Genomic DNA, 17511 nt, shown 5'->3' on the forward strand with positions numbered 1-17511 from the left:
TATGACCTAGGCATTCATTAATAAATAATAGCCTCTGAGTTGTTATTTGGGAACTAGGGCCGCAGTTACATCAGCCCTTTCTTTTACTCCCTTGAGCACAGGACTTGGCTCCAACATTACATTTCCTGGTGTTCTATTTCTCCTCAAACTGTGCAGTTTGTATTTCTCTTCACCCTACTTGCTCCTTTTCATTTTAGACAGGCAGGAGAATGATCACTAATAACCATGTGACACAGTCACCACTAGGCTGTCATAAAATTTCTGCCAACAACATTAATCCAAAACTCTTCAATTTCGCCTCAAGCACATTTTTAGGGCAAGGGCAAAAGACAGCCACATTCTTTATCAAAATATCACAAAAGCAGTCTTCAGGCCAGCTAGTAATATTCTTCTCCTCTGGAATCTCTTGAGCTGCGACCTCAGAGTCCACACTGCCCTCAGCACCACTGCCTTCCACACTCCTACGAGGATGGTCCACTAAGCCCTGCTCAAAGCATTCAACCTCTCTTCCATGTTCCTCCAAACCACAGTATTGTCATGCCTGTCACAACATTGACAGTCCCTGGTACCTGAGTCCCTGCTACCAATTTCCATCTCAGCTCCTGTTCTATTGCCATGAAGACACACCGTGACCAAAGAAGCATTTAACTGAGGACTTGCTTATAGCTCCATCACACGGGGGCATGCCGTCTGACCACACAGGGAGCATCTATCTACTTGGTGTTCATCCAAAAGTGTTAAGTGACAAGTGTGACTGTCCTACCTACTCCCTTGTTCCCGACACCCATCTTTCTCGTGTAAAATGAAAACTGCTACTAGAAGCTGAGAGGGAGCAGAGTGGCCTCAGCACCAATCAGGGAAGAGTGCTTACTGTTGCTATGACTACTGGCACTGATGGGTTGGACTCTAAGGACCTTAGGACAGAGCAAGCTCCCCAGCAGCCTCAGCCACCCTAAGACCCTGTATGTCACCATTCTTGGACCAGCAATGGCAAAGCAACAAATACCACACTTGGGTCAGAAAAATCCTTTGGGATGGAAGAGCCCAATCCAAATAGGCAAGTCATTCAAAGGAAATGGCATATTGTTTTATTTTTAATTTGGAAAAAATAAAAAGGAATCAAGTTGTCACCCCCAGCAATGTTCCTCATACCCTGTGCTGGTTAAGAGTGACAAGATGACAAGGTAATAGAATTAGGGCACGGGCCTCAGGGCGTGCCTGTGAGGGGTTATTTAGGTGAGATTAATTACAGTGGGAAGACCCAGATTAATTGTGATTGGCACCATCCCATGAGCAGGGTACTGGATTGAATGTAAAGGAGAATGTCTGTCTCTCTGCATCCTAAACATAGATGTAGTGTGACCAGCTGCCTCCTACGTCTGTCCCCATGTCTTCCCCTCCATGATGGATAAATCCCTTGGCAGGCACTCTATATTGAAAGGAACTCTACTTCCCATAAAATGATTTTTTTTTCGAGACAGGGTTTCTCTGTGTAGCCCTGGCTGTCCTGGAACTCACTCTGTAGACCAGGCTGGCCTCGAACTCAGAAATCTGCCTCTGCCTCCCAAATGCTGGGATTACAGGCGTGTGCCACCACCATCTGACCTTAAATTGATTCTTGACAAGTATTTGATCACAGCAATACGAGAAGTAAAATACATTTAAAGACACATTTTTATTTTTAAATTATGTGTATATGTGTGTGTGAGAGAGGTGGGGAGAGGCAAATACACGTTGAGTACAGGCACCCTTGGAGGACAGAACACCAGATTTCCTGGAGCTGAAGTTACAGGCAGTTCTCAGCAGTCTTACATAGGCGCTGAGGTCTTCTGAACTCAGGTCCTCTACAAAAGCCATACATGCAGCTGGGCAGTGGTGGCTCACACCTTCAGCCCCTTTACTCTGGAGGCAGAGGCACGTAGATCTCTGAATTCAAGGTCAGGGTGGTCTTCAGAACAAGCTCCAGGACAGTCAGGACTACACAGAGAAACCCTTTCTTAAAAAAACAAACAAACAAACAGAAAGCTCTTAACTGTAGTTAAATCCATAAAGCCATTTCTAACCTCATGTTTAAACACTTGTTTATTTTGTTTCCTAAAATAACAACTCTGGGACTTCTTATATATGAATAAATGCTTAGGCCAATAATTTTGCCTCAGTTCCTCACTAGCTCATATCTCAATAATCCAGTTTATTCTATTCAAAGCATGCCACATGGCTGAGTACTTTCTTCTCAGTTTCATGCTTCTGTCTTCTCCTCAGAGTTCAGGGCAGGTCTCCCATGTCTCACTACCTCCCAGAATCCTCTCTCTGTACCAGAATTTCCACCTCCAATTTCCTGTCTAAGCTAATAGGCCAACAGCACTTCATTGACAGGTGATGCTTCACACAAAACAAGAGATTCTCTCTATACTTAACTACCCCCCTTCTTTATCTCTTTTTATTCTGCCTGAAATCCAAGCCTATGGGCTGGTACTGCCTCATTAGATCTTCAGTCCTTGGTTAAACTTGTCTGGAAGCAGTGTCATAGACCATTCTGACAGGCATCTCCTAAATAACAGGTTCTCAAACCTGTGAGCCATAACCCCTTTAAGGGGGTCAGATGACCTTTTTACAGGGGTCACATATCAGATATTTTCAATACGACTCAGAACAGTAGCAAAATCACAACTATGAAGTAGCAGCGAAAATAATTTTATGGTTGGGGGTCACCACAGCATGAGGAGCTGTATTAAAGGGTCACCGTATTAGGTTGAGATCCACTGCTGGATCCAAATCCAGTTAAAACTGACAAGGAAACTTGATCATCGCCCTCTTGGCCTCTCACATTTGCCTGGCTTGTACTCAGCAGAGAAAAGGGCACCAATGTGTACTGTACTGTGCCACATTCTCTTTCCAGACTTCACCATTTACGCCCCTGGTCTTTGCTTCTTTACTGGGTCTCACATGAATGGGGGAAAGGGCAGCAAAGCTGTACCCTGAAGACAAGGCTCTGCAGCTAGAGGGAGCACTGGATGATTCTTAGCTCTCTTTCCCCCTTAGATGGATAATTTGAACTTCAAGATCTTGTCCAAGGGAAACTGGAAGTTCTGAACAGATCCGTAGGGAATAATACTGGGTTGGCCACTTTGCTTATCCTGTGACCAAATATTTGTAAGACAACTTAAGGGAGAAGAGATTTATTTCTGGCTCTCAATTTGAGAACAGTCCATTGTGGTTGGGAAGGTGGGGCAGAGGAGGATAGCTCAGGGTTGTGGTGGAAAGAGCTTGCAGTAAGGCTGGGGGATCAGGATGACAGAACCAGGACAGGCTACTTAAGCCTCAAAGTTGGCACTCCTAGGAAGCCACTTCCCATAGTGATGCTCCAATCTCCCAGTGGGCCCATAATCTCCCAGAACAATGTCCCCAGATACAGACCATGCACGCAAACACTCGAGTCTGTCAGAGAAATTGTACACCCCAAATATGACAAAAACCTAGAGTTAATAATTAGATTTTCCTTTTGATATCTTCGGGTTTGCTTGCTTGTTTTTGAGATAAGGTCTATATGTAGCCCAGGCTATGCTTGAAGTTATGATAATCTTGCCTCTACTTCTCGATACCAGGATTACAGGTGGGAGCTACCATACCCAGTTTTATTATTATATTTTTCCAAAAGTAAGTTTTATGTTTGAGAGTGAAGTTCATTTGAACATGGGAGGAAATAAATGAAATGCCCGAGATACTATGAGAAGAATTTAAAATACTGCTGACACTAACTATATGAATCAGACTGAATACAAAAGTAAGACTCACGCACTGGAATAAAACAAATAAATGTGATATTAATCACAACACAGCAAACACAAGATATTATAATTCAAAACCTCCCCAAAATCTCTTTACAAGAGATTCAGAATGGTTCAGAAACAAAGCAGTTAGGTTCACAGGAGTGTATGTATATATGAGTCATTGGCAGACCAGTCTGTAAGACTGGGTATTCCTTTTTAATAAACTCCTCTGGCTGGATCAGACTCGACAGACATCCCAGCTAGAGTGTTTGTTAATGGCCACCAGAGTCTAGCACATGTTCAGCCTTGCCGGAGACACCAGACTTCTCTGACCCTATGCCTCCATAGAGCAGGCCTGAGCCGCCCGCCCCCAGGCTGTGATACACAAATGAAGCTGCTCACAGGTCATGGGCACAAGATGGTCTTGAACTTGTACTCAGAAGATTGTCGCTATGGTCTTGAAACTGTTATATGGTGACCATGCCTGCTTCCCTTTGAATGTCCAGAACTGTGTAGTGAGAATTTCAGTTTCTTTAGAAAACACAGAAATTTTATAAGAATGTTTTTATTTTAATCCCAGGTGTGGGATGTGGGGCTGCTTCAGACTGTCCGCAGCAGCTGAGTATGATTTGCCTTGTGCTCTAACAGGGGTGTGATTTGGCCAGCTGCAGATAGTTTCTGTGATTGTGTGACTTTTGGAATTCTGGGTACTTTTTAGATGGCATATGAATCCTAGGGCCCAGAGGCAGGTGGGTGGGTTTTTGGTTTTTTGGTTGTTTGCTTGGTTGTTCCTTGTTTGCTCTTGGCTGCAGTTTGTTAAATTGTTGTGTGCAAAGAATAAAGAAGAAATTCCTGACTGTGAGGATTAAATCCCTCCCCCCAGGAACTCTATACCCCTAATCAATAGGAAGTAGTCTAACTATGATGTCACCCCCTTTCCTTTCTCAGCAGGAAGTAGTCTAATTATGATGTCACCCCTTTTCCTCTCTATGCTTTTTTCTCTCCTGACTAGTGTTAGGGGATTGAATAGATGCAATAAAAATGGGGGTGAAGGATGGAAGAAAGAATAATCCACAAAGTACCAAAAGTCAGCTACGGAACTCAGTGAGTGGGCACGCTGGCAGTATAAATTGCTCTCCATGGCTGGTTTCCTCCAGGTGAGTCCCTGCCTTGGGATGGGTTCCTGCTTTGCAGTGTTGGCTTTTTTTAATGCTTTGTTACTGTTTGAACCAGTGTCTCTTGTATCCTAGGCTGACCTCCATCTCCGTATGTAGCCTTGAACTTCTGATCCTGCTACCTCTGCATCACAAATGATAAGATTACAGGCTTGTGCAACCATGCCAGTTTATTAAAGGCTGGGACTCAATTCCAGGGTCTCACGCACACTGAGCAGATCCCCAGCTCTGGAGTGTTGACTTTAATACAGATATTGCTGCCAACTGCTATTCACACCAGCAGTCTTGAGCTGTTTCCCTACAGACTTGTCCTGACCTGTCATGGGTTTTTATTGTCTGATGTGACTCCTGTGACCAAGTCCAGAAATGTCATTTTAAACTCACTCTCCCTCCCCTTCCTCTGATTTTCTCCAAACTTTTTTTTAAGATTTATTTTATGAGTATTTCACCACATGTAGATAAGTGTACCATGTGAATACCTGGTGCCCACAGCTCAGAAGAGGCCATCAGATCCCTTGATGCTGAAGTCATGGATAGTTGTGAGCCACTCTATGGTTGCTAGGAATCAAACCCAGGTCTTCTACAACAATAACAAGTGCCCTTAACTGCTGAAACATCTCTCTAGGCCCATGAATGGTGCTTTTGTTGTTTTTGACAAAGGGTTTCACTGTGTAGTCTTAACTGTCCTGGATCTTGTTCTTTAGACAAGGCTGAATTCAAACTCACAGAAACCCACTTGCTTCTGTTTCCCAAGCACCGAGATTAAAGGTGAATACTGGCTATATGCATGCTTTTGGTCATCTTTTAAAAAGATAACTCTTTTAAAATTTTATTTAATTGATTTTTAAAGTTTGGCAATTAAAAGGTTCTGGAAGAGGGTGAGTTCTTTTTCTTTAAGAGTGTTGACCATGGTAAACTGAGCACACTCCAGGGGAGGACTACACAACCGAGAATGCATGAGGAGCATACATTGGATGTGATGGTGTGAAAAGGGGGTAGGGGTGGAGCTAGAGAACAGAAAACTGGGTGAACAGGGAAAGAGAAACAGATCTGAGAGGAATTTGGAGAGGGGTCAATATGATCAAAACATTTTACAAAATTCTCAAAGAACTAACAAAAGTTTTAAATAAAAAAATTTAATTTTAAAAATAATTTTTTATAATATCACACATGTGATTACACACACACATTCACACCACTGTACTTTTTTGTTTTTCTTACAACTCCACTTCCCACGAGGTCTCCTCCTCTCCCACTCATCCCCCACCCAGGCCTCATTAAGGCAGCTGAAGCTGCTGTGTATTCAAGACTGCAACAGCTATGCCATGGTCATGAAACAGTACCCACACATTCCTCCCCGCCTTCCCTTCCCACGGCCGTTTCAGCCCATTTTGTGCTGTTCACTGGGTCTCAGAGGCAGTGATAGAGATATCCCATTTGGGGCCAAGCACCAAGCAATCTTTTTCTCAGTCCTCTGACTAGTCATGAGTCTCTATGTAGAGTGATGGCCAACGCTGAAGAGGTTTCTTTAGGATCCTATGACCACAGCCAACAGCTACACTCATCTATGGGTATAGATATTTAGAAGGCAGTTTAAGGAATAACATGTCCACCTGGCAAAACATCAGTAGAAGTCCTGTTTAGGGACTGTGGTATCCTTGGCCATAGGACTTGACAGATGTATGGTGCCAAGCATGTATTCCCTCTCACTGAAGGGGCCTCAAGTCCCATCATGCCCCAATTCCTACCTTAGCTAGGATTTCTATTTTAGATTAAAACATCACACCCAAGAACAACTTTGGGAGGAAGAGGTTTATTTCAGCTTACAGTTCATAGTTCATTATGGAAGTCGGGGAAAGAACCTGGAGTCAAGAACTGAAGCAAAGGCCATGGGAAAAAAATGGTGTTTATTGTGACAATCAGGAGCAGAGGAAGCAGGGGCGAAGCAAGAATTGAGAGGCAACCTTCAGCAGTGACTACCAAGAGCTCAGGGCTGGGGACACAGGGTAGGGACACTTCCTACACTACGTGTGTGTGCACGAGTATACATGTGGAGGCCAAGGCCAGCTTCTGATGCCCTTCCTCATAAATGCCACCCACCTTGTTTTCTGAGGCAAGATCTCTCACTGCCACTTGGGACTCACCGGTTAGGATATCCTGGTCTCTGCCTGTCTCTACCTCCCCAGGGCTGGAACTCCAAGCACCAAGCCTAGGCTTTTATGTGGGTGATGGAGATCAAAATCAAATCTTCATGCTTGCACAGCAAACACATTAAGGATAAAGTCCTCTCCCCAGCCCCTTTAAAGAAACTCTTACAGCATGTATAACGGTATAAAATAGTGGGCTTTGTTGCAGCAATGTGTACGTCAATCATATGCACCCTCCTCCCCCTCATTCTCCCCTTCCTCCCTCACTAAGGTCCCTGTCCTCTTCTATTTTTTAAGACTCATTTTCATTATGTATGTCTATGTATAGGTATGATCATATGAGTGCAGCTGCCCACAGAGACAGAAGAGGGCAGTAGATTCTATGGAGATGGAGAAACATCTCCATCTGTGAACTGCCTAATGTATACACGGGAAAGTGCCTAATGTATGTATACACAGGGAACTGAATTATGACTTTCTGCAAAACCAATGCCTACTTTTAAAATTCTAGATTTTACTATAGAAGAGAACATGCAAAGGGATACCATTTGAAATGTAAATAAAGCAAATAGCTAATAAAAAATTTAAATCCAAAAAAAAAAAAAGACAGCATGCAATATTTGTCCAAGTCTGGCTTATTTCACTTAGCACAGTGAATGACTTCTGGTTCCATCCTAGAAGGATGGATAATAAAAAACACTTTATTCATTATGGGTAAGTAAAACTCCATCTCTCTCTCTCTCTCTCTCTCTCTCTCTCTCTCTCTCTCTCTTTCACACACACACACACACACACAGAGAGAGAGAGAGAGGAATAAAGGAAGTAGTCACAGTAACTAAAATATAGAATCAATGGAAACATAAGTTTTATATATATATACTACTTCCTATATTAATTTATACTTCCCACACCCTAAGGACAAATAGAACATCTTGTATTTAGCCCTCTTCAGTTCAAAGGGTATTTATAGTTATATCTTATTCAGAAAAGTATTAGAGGATCTTTATTAATACAAGGCTTTAATCTCCATTTTTTTAAAAGAAAAACTCAAGTATTTGCAAATTGCCTACTTCAAATACAAATTGAGGTCAAAGCCAAGCTTGGCAACAAGAGATACTGTCTGGGGGATGGGGATGGGGCCAAGGGGTGGGGGGCCGGGTGGGGGTAGGGGGTATGGGGGTGTTAATAGTCAAAGACAAGTTCACCAAAACAGTCTATTTTATGCTCCCTAACTATTGAAATTAAGTGGCAGGCAACAAGGGGCATTCAGCCGGCATGGACTTCTTGCTCCAAATGTCCCTTCTCTGCCCAAGATTCATAAAACACAAGCAGAATGATTACTCAAACTTGTTAAATTTGAAAAATGCTAAATAGAGTTTATTAAAATACATACCAAGAACCGCTATTTCCCCTTATTCTGACAGTAGCAGAACTCATATGGAAGCTAAGTGAAGAGTCGATCGATGTTGTGGTGTAGAGAAACTAAGGCCAAAGGGAACCAGAACTCGGCTATGCCTCCCAGGCGGGGATAGGCATTTAGTGTTGTGTCCTCAGATAGACAAAGACATGAGTGGAAACTTGTCTAGGAAGAAAGGAAGCTCTAAATCATTGGTTCTCAACTTTCCTAATCCTGTAGCCCTTTAATACAGTTAGTTCTCATATTGTGGTGACACCCAACCATAACATTATTTTGTTGCTACTTCATAACTGCCATTTTTCTACTGTTATGAATCATAGTGTAAATATCTGATATGTGACCACTGTGAAGGGGTTGAGGACCACTGCTCTAAATCTTCCCGTTGTAATTCCATCTGGTTATGAATTAACCACTTGGAGGCCACAGGTTGACAAGGAAACACCTTAACAAGGGAGAGACAACAGTTTGCAGCTGTAAAAAGGTCATCAGTGTTATTGTTTTATTCACACCAGGTAGAACACATACACAAAAATGTGTATTATATGTTGCTTTCAAAAAAACTCCATGTTCCATGAGAACTATGTAAACGACATAAAATGTTTCTGCTATGTAACAAAAGAGGAACTCGGCATCCCCAGAGTCTGTAGGAACCGTTTAGAGAGTGAGGGTAGAGTTAACAATGGTGCTGCCGAGCTGGCTTCAGGCAGCTCTGCAGCCTTCCAAACCCACGGGTGAAAGGAAGGTCAAAGCAAAACCAGGCCTTCCACTCTGCTTCTCACATTAGCTGGACCTCGGCTCCCTGGGAAAGCCTGCTATCTGCTCACCTCCCAGGGGATGTGTGCGTGCCAGGAGAGAGCAGATCATCGCCAGAGTCCTGGAGAGTGAAAAGTGCTTCGCTCCTGCAGCGGGTTCTCAGGGCAGAAAGCTGGGACAGACCAGCGTGGGGTGAGGCAGGCGGCCTTGTCACACAGGGCAGCTCCAGCTCCAAGCAATTCACATTTAAAGGACAGCACAAGTTTCTTTTCTTTTTGTTTTTGAGATAGTCTCACTGTGTAGTTCTGACTGTCCTGAAACTTGCTGTATAGACCAAGCTGACCTCAAGCTCACAGAGATACACCTGTCTTTGCTTCTTAAGTGCTGAGATTAAAGGCATGTCCCACCATGCCTAGCCTAAGTTTCTTAAAAATCATGTTACTGTAGTTTCTCAAGAAGTCCAAATAAAAATAACATATTGCATTAATACAAAGAAAAATATAAGTTTAATAGCCCATTGAGAATAGTTTTAAGAAATAGAAATAACCATTTGCATGCTACAAATATCTCTTCATTAGGATATACTTAATTTAGATAACTATATAACTAAACAGATCTGAGAATTTCCCACAGCATCATTTTATGGTTGCAGTTTTTCTTCTACATTGTCCAAACATGGTATTGATTTTTTTTTCAGCATTTTTCTGTTCTGTTTTAAAAACAAATCCCTACATCTGAGAAGTCCACGTTAGCAACTGTTGCTGAGTCACTTTTCTGCCATCTGCCATAGACGAAGACGGAGCAGCCATCACGGAGCCTCTCGGCAGTGACACTCACGCTGGAACTCCCTGTAAAGACAAGAGAGTCTTTAAAACTCCTCAGAACATTTCCCAAACTCTCAGCTTCACTACCCAGCACTGCAAACAACTGCCAGAGAGCAGACTTCCAGCGCAGGTCTCCAGACACACCTTCCAAAAGGCCGGGGCAGGATGGGGGTTGCTGGGGAAGTGTGGGGCTTGTGTCGAGACCAGGTCAGGGAGGTGAAGAAGCCCAGCAAAGCTGGCTGTGGCGGTGCACACGTTTAATACCAGCCCTGGGCAGAGGCAGGCAGATCTCTGAGTTCAAGGCTAGCCAGATCTACATAGTCTACACACCCAACAAAATCCTAGCCTATACCTCCAGAAAAATGCAAAAAGATCAAGAAGCAATTGAAAGAGAGAGGTGGGGGGAAGGGGAGAGGGGGAAGAAGAAGGAAGGAAGGAAGGAGGGAAGGAAGGAAAGAAGGATGGATTGGCAAAAATTCAAAAAAAAGTAACAACTAGTGTTGACATGGGGTCAGAAAAACTGGCAATTTACATTAATATTACATGTGAAAACTGAGGGGCCTCTCTAGAATGCAACTGAACTTTAAGACATCAGAGCTTTCAAAATGTATAATATTCTAGACTAACAGTACCACTCAGGGATTTATCTCAAGTCAGAGACAGGCAAAAACATGTAAAGCTACATGCCAAAATTATGTATAATAGTGAAATTTGGGAAGATAAATAATTACCTAATACTCAACAATGGAGGATAAATTAATAAATAAAACTATGAAATGGAATGCAATAAAATTGTTCAAAAAGGGCCAGTGAGATGGTTCAGAGTAAGTGAAGGAGCTTATGACACAATTTTACAAGCTGAGTTCAAATCCCAGGACTCCAGCTGGCTGCCCACAGGCTTCCACATACACACATTGCATGGCACATGCATACACCTAAATATAAATGATAAATGTTCATTTAAAAGCTTTAAAGCAACTAAGTAAGCAAATATAGTTGAACCACATGTATATAAAATTCATTTATACAGATACAAAACTTGGAAACAGGGCTGAGTGTGCATATGCTGTGCCACGGCATATGCAAGGTACTATGTCCAATCTCTGAAGTGGTAAAATCATATACTACCTGACATAGAAAGGACAGCAAACAGAATGAAATATATAAAGAGAAAACCTGGGGCTGAAAGCACTGGCTGCTCTTGCAGAAAACCAGCAGTTCTAGTCCCAGCACCCAAGTCAGGAGCTCACAACCACCTCTATTTCCAGCTACAGGGGACCCAACACCTTTGTCAGGCCTCCATCAGCTCCTGCATGCAAATAGTGTGTGCGCACACAAACACACACACACACACAGGTACACTCACATATATATAAACATAAATCTAACATAAATGTTTGAGAAAATTACTTCCAAGTACATGAGGTATTTGTTGAACAAAGTGTGACAGCCCCACTGGGCTCTGCCACAGGACAAACCAGAACCTCAGCAACCGCTACTCCACATACCCCATTGGAGGTTGATGTCTCAGGTAACCCCACTGCAGGGAGTCCACCCCCTTCCTAACACAGCTCCCTACACTGCCCACACTTCCTTTCTTTTCCTATCTCACTTGCCTATCCCTGGTAAACACAAGCATTTTCTGACTCTAAACCTTGCCCAGATAACAGAGCATGGCCAGAGAAGCCAAGCCACTGTACCAAAGTACGTAACTTCACACTTCTGATCAAAGTATCAGTGGGCATTCAAACCTGCAAAGAAGTCCAATCACACTTGGCTAGTTAACCCCTTTCTCCCACGCTGAGGGACACATCCGCTGTTCTCTCCCCAACTCTCCCAGCAGGCCTTGCCATATTCTCAGAGGTGACCTTCCCATACACTTCAGAGAAGGCAGAGCTGTCAGAGAGCACCCCCCCATACCCTGCCAGCCCAAACCTGCACACTTCGCTGCCTTGCTCCTTTCCTACAGTTCAGTTTGACCATACTTGGCTCCACTCTCCCTGCCTTTCCAAATGCCCACACCCCAGTGTTCCCTTCATCCAAAATTGTCAGTTCCTCTCAAGGCTGGACCATCCCTGCCACAAACACCTTTCTATCCCAACCACTCCCCACCTTTCCTCTAGTACCTCACCGCAAAGCTCCTTCTCACTTTTGACGACTGGCATGACATTAAAGTAACTCTGATCAAAGTCACTGCCTGAAGCTGCAGGCCAGTTCCCGCTTGCACTCAGACCGGGCCTCAGCAGTAGCAGGCAATGGTTGACCACCACCACCTCCCTTGGCTTCCCGAGAACTCAAGTCCTGGAATTTTCTTTTACTTCAGGGACATTCCCTCTTCCCCCACACTCTTTCCAAATGAGCTTAACTGAGTCTTTGATGGCAAATATACGCCAGTGTCTCTAAAGTCATCTTTAGCTCTTCTGAGATTTTTTTTTTTGACCTTCAGACCAGCATTGTCAACCACTGACTCAAGAAAACAAAACCAACTCCCCATCACCCCCACCCCCCAAACACCTGCTTCCTCACTGTGCCCCGAAAGGAAAACATCCCCATGTGCCCAGCAGTTCACATCAAATCCCACAAGTCATCACAGCAACCTCCTCAGACCTCTTTCTCCATAACCACCACCTCTCCCAGCCCTCTCCCAGGACCATCAACACTTAAGTCCCTCCCTCCCTCCCTCTTTGTCCCAATGCAGGCTTCTAAAGTGGAAATTTTTGGCTAGTTTTATGTCAAGTTGATACAAGTTAGAGCCATTTGGAAAGATCCCAAATAACCTGGCAGTGAGCAAGCCTGTAGTGACTCTGACTGATGACTGACGTGGGAAAGACTAGCCTACTGTGCATGATGTCATCTTAGGTAGGCTGTCCGGGGATATATGAACCATCAGACTAAGCAAGCATGAGGAGCAAGCCATGCTCTGTGCCCTCTGCATCAGTTCCTGCCCTGACATCCCTGGAGGGTGGACCCAAGCTGTAAGATGAAACAAACCCATTCTTCCCCAAATTGTTTTTGGTTGTGGTGTTTTAGCACAATAGAAACCCCATGTAAGACAAAACTAACTCATGTTGCCCCTCTTCTTAAAAGCCTCAGCGTCTTTATGATGCTTAGAGCCAATGTCCTTATAATAAGAATCCTTGCTCTGTCTCACCCCATCTCTGATGCTCCAGCTACATACTCGGCTTTCTGTCCCTCAACCACAACAGCGCTGTTCCCATCTGGAACCTCTGCAGCAGATTTTCCCTCAATATCCACACCTCACCTTCTTCTACCCCAAATACAGCTCAAATACCATCAGCCCAATCTTCAAGAAACAACCCCAGTCACCTGACACTTCCTGTATTACTTTCCTATCAAACCTGCCAATATTGGCATTTGCTAATATCCTGGAGTACAACTTTACTGCCAATCCCACCCAATGGAAGGGCGAACAAAGCCCTTGAAGGTGAGGATATAATCTGGTTTACCATTCTCCCCAGCCAAAAACTGGTGTCTGGAGACATTGAAAACTGTCTGATTGTTCACAACAGTAAACTAGCTAAATAGACCATAGCCATTCAAAGGACTATATGCCACTATTAAAAAGAATAAAAAGAATCTGCAAGTGCTGATATATGACAGCTGGCTGTCTGAGAACATCCAATTGCAAACAATGTTGAATGGCATGTCTTCATTTTAAAATGTATAAATATTTGCACAGAAAAAAAAATCTTTAAGGAAATCCCACTATAAATGATTAGCTCTTTAAAATGAGGAGGGTACTTAGGACCGCTCGGCAGCTAAGAGCAGAAAGCGCTCGGCATGTGTAGGGCTCTGGCAGAGGGCAGTGGGTCTGAATCTGAATCCCAGGCTCTCGGCCACCTGTAACTCTAATGTGTGGGGCCTATTTGGACACACACAGACACACACAGACACACAGACACACACACACACACACACACATGCAATTTTTTAAAAATAAATCTTTAAAATAAATAATTCAAAAAATAAAATAAGAAGGAAGAAGGTTAGGGCTAAAGGGAATGTTCATTTACCTTTCACTATCAGAAAATCAAAATGTTCCAGAGTCTACTTTTGATTGGACAATTTAGATATCAGACTTGAGGTCTCACTCTTTCAGAGGCTTTACATTTTCTTACTTTAAAAGAAGAAAAAAGGGCTGGAGAGATGGCTCAGTGGTTAAGAGCAGGACTGCTCTTCCAAAGGTCCTGAGTTCAAATCCCAGCAACCACATGGTGGCTCACAACCATCTGTAATGAGATCGGATGCTCACTTCTGGAGTATCTGAAGACATATAGTGTACTTACATATAATAATAAATAAATCCTTTAAAAAAATAAATAAATAACTTAAAAAAAAAAAAGAAGAAAAAAGAAACCAAAAAAAAAAAAAAAAAAACCCAAAAACCATACTAGTCTCTTCTTTGATCCTTTGGTTTAGTTTTTGAGACAGGGCCTAACAGTAGCCTAAGCTAGCCTGGAACTCACTGTGGTTTGGGGGTGGGGGTGCTGACATGAGACAGGGCCTCACTAGCCCCGCTGGCCTCCACCTTCCTACATAGCTTCAGCTGCCTTTCGGCCTCTGCTGCTCCAGACCATTCATCTCAAGCACTGGGATCACAGAAGGGGCTGCCATGCTTGGTTTCCTGTGGTGCTAGGAACCAAACCTAGGTATGTACTGGGCATACACTGGAGAGCATGAGATACACACCTGCCCAATCTCTAGACCTAAGCTGGCTTTGAACTCATGGTGATCCTCCTGCCCTAGCCTCTTCCAAGTAGCATCAGCTGTCCTGGATCTACTATGCAGACCAGGCTGGGACTGATCTTTATCTGCCTGAGTATTAGGATTAAAAGCATGGGCTTCTAACTCTGGTTGGTTTGTTTTTTGTTTTTATTTTTTTAAATTTAAACATTCATAACCTATTGAGGAAAACAGGTACCTGGTGTCTCAGTAAGACAATGAAAACCACACAGCATGGCTCACTTGCAGACTGGATCACTTATCACAGACCTGGCCTAGCCATCTTCCCTATGTGTTTTCTCTATCAAGATCAGAAGCACTTAAACATCACCTCTACAATCTTTGTACAGACCAGGAGCTGTATGGGGCATGAAACAGAGACCTCCATCAGCAGGTCAGGCCAGTGTTTGGACAGAGCAGTGGTTTGTGGCACTGTGTAGCTGGGTTCACACTCAAAAATCTTCCGCCTCATCCATCCACTCAAGGTCTGACATTATTGGCATGTACTAACACACAAAGCATGCCTTTGCTTGTTAGTTAAAGGGACACATATGATAGATACTGCCCCCTGCGTTCATCACATGAATATGGACATGATGTCTGGAGTATAGGAAGTCTTTCTTACGGCTATTCCGGCAGTACGATAATGAATCCTGAGTGTCTGGTGGTGTCACTCAACAGAGGACCCTTCCTGCTACAGATGGAAATCAAGGAACTGGGGTCCGGGACCCACAGACAAAAGAATCCCTATTTGCCATGCCTTGGAATCTATTTTTAAATGAAACCAAAAATAAACTGGGTGGTGATGACATAGCCCTTTAATCCCAGCACTCAGGAGGAAGAGGCAAGCAGATCTCTGTGAATTCAAGGCCAGTCTGATCTACAGAATGAGTTCCATAGAAACCCTGTCTTGAAAAGGGGAGGGGGTGGTAGGGAGGGGAAGGGAAGGGAGGGAGGGAGGGAGGGAGGGAGGGAGGGAGGAAGGAAGGAAGGAAGGAAGGAAGGAAGGAAGGAAGGAAGGAAGGAAGGAAGGAAGGAAAAGAAGAGAAGAGAGAGAAGAGAAGAGAAGAGAAGAGAAGAGAAGAGAAGAGAAGAGAAGAGAAGAGAAGAGAAGAGAAGAGAACCCAAATCCTACTCGGATTTGGGAAAGATTTTTAAATTGTCTATTCTGTTTATGCAGTGTCTCAGCACATCACCCACACTAACCTTAAACTAAGATCCTCTGCCCTCGGACTCCCAAGTTCTAGAATTATAGACATGCCTACACCTGGCTCTAGAAAAACTTCAGTAAGATGTATGTTACAAACCCATTTCTTTCCTCATTACCAGTCACTATTCTGAATTTAAAGAGCACCAACCGTAACAGAAACAACGTCACACCAGAGACCTCAGAGTCCAAATATAATAAAAGCTATTTGAGGAGAACTCCTTCTGGTCAAGGGAACAGGCTTCTGGCCTGGGAAAGGGTAACTACCTGGCCAGCAGACCATTCCTATGAGGGTAGGTTTGCCTTGGGCCATGCTAACAAGATGGCCAGAATAGTTTACCTTTTAATAAGAAACTGTATCTTCTTCCCTTCCCAGAATTCTACCCTGCCTCTCATCCCCCTGAGGCACCATGAAATCTGGCTGGGTCTCCACTTCTCTGAGGCCTGAGTAAGAAAGGCACGATTTTTCCCTTTCCTGTCTCTCTCTTAGATGCTGGCCAGAGTTGAAGCATACTTCTTCCCTGCATCTTGGAGAGTCCTTCCTACAGCTTCTCCAACATGGCTGCTTGTCTACCATGTATCTGACCACTGCGCCAGCTTGAATGGCTTTGTCCCCTTCTCTTCTCCTCCTCTTACAGCTTGCCTGCCCTAAGATTCTTTTTTGTGTATGTGTGGTTTTTCGAGACAGATTTTCTTTGTGTAGTCCTGGCAGTCCTAGAACTCAATCTGTAGACCAGGCTAGCCTTGAACTCACAGAGATCTGCCTACCTCTGCCTCCTGAGTGCTGAAATTTTAGTGCACCACTACTGCCCAGCTGGGATGTTTTCTTTTAAACACTAGTAAAATTGTCCTTGAGCTCCCATTTGAGTCCAATCCTAAATTCTTTTTAATTAATTTATTTATTTATTTATTTATTTATTTATTTATTTATTTATTTATGAGACAGGGTTTCTCTGTGTAGTCCTGGCTATCCTGAAACTCACTCTGTAGACAAGGCTGGCCTCAAACTCAGAAATTCGCCTGCCTCTGCTTCCCAAGTGCTGGGATTAAAGGCATGCGTCACCACTGCCCCCTAAATTCTTTTATTAATGAGTCTAAAATCCCAAGAGAGGACCTGATTTCCCTCTATCATCTGACAATCACAAAGGGACCCCAAAATTCCAACAACACAAACATCAGCATGTACACATTTCATAAGGATTAACTCACCCAGTAAATGCAAGTCTACTCAATGCTGGGGCTGCTCTGGACTAATGTTCATTGTTCGATAAATTTCTTTAAGTAACAAGAGGGCAGTATCTTCAGATTCCCTGTCAGAAAGAAAACAACACTCAAACAATTAGTAAATGTTACAAAGGAAATAAGCCACATCTGCTGTTCTATTAGCTCTGAGATGGGCAGATCAGAGCACAGCAGTGGAGCACAAGCAGTTTAAAGACTGTATGGACTCAACTCAGTTCCAAAATAGTCATGTG

At 43.6% G+C, this 17511-nt stretch overlaps 1 protein-coding gene across 2 annotated transcripts in view; it reads right to left on the bottom strand.

The window, feature by feature from the left end:
- Positions 1 to 8986: 8986 nt before the first annotated feature.
- Sec23ip (SEC23 interacting protein) overlaps positions 8987 to 17511 on the bottom strand; it is a 46992-nt gene continuing 38467 nt past the window's right edge. For both annotated transcript variants that reach the window (XM_052197394.1, XM_052197387.1), the window contains exons 18-19: positions 17246 to 17346; positions 8987 to 10110 (exon numbers count right to left, since the gene is read on the bottom strand). In XM_052197394.1, the coding sequence (XP_052053354.1) occupies positions 17265 to 17346 (82 nt within the window). In that variant the 3' untranslated portion in view covers positions 8987 to 10110; positions 17246 to 17264. The remainder of the gene's footprint in view (positions 10111 to 17245; positions 17347 to 17511) is intronic.

The sequence above is a fragment of the Apodemus sylvaticus genome, chromosome 1 (genome assembly GCF_947179515.1).
Source record: "Apodemus sylvaticus chromosome 1, mApoSyl1.1, whole genome shotgun sequence".
Classification (NCBI taxonomy): Eukaryota; Metazoa; Chordata; class Mammalia; order Rodentia; family Muridae; genus Apodemus; species Apodemus sylvaticus.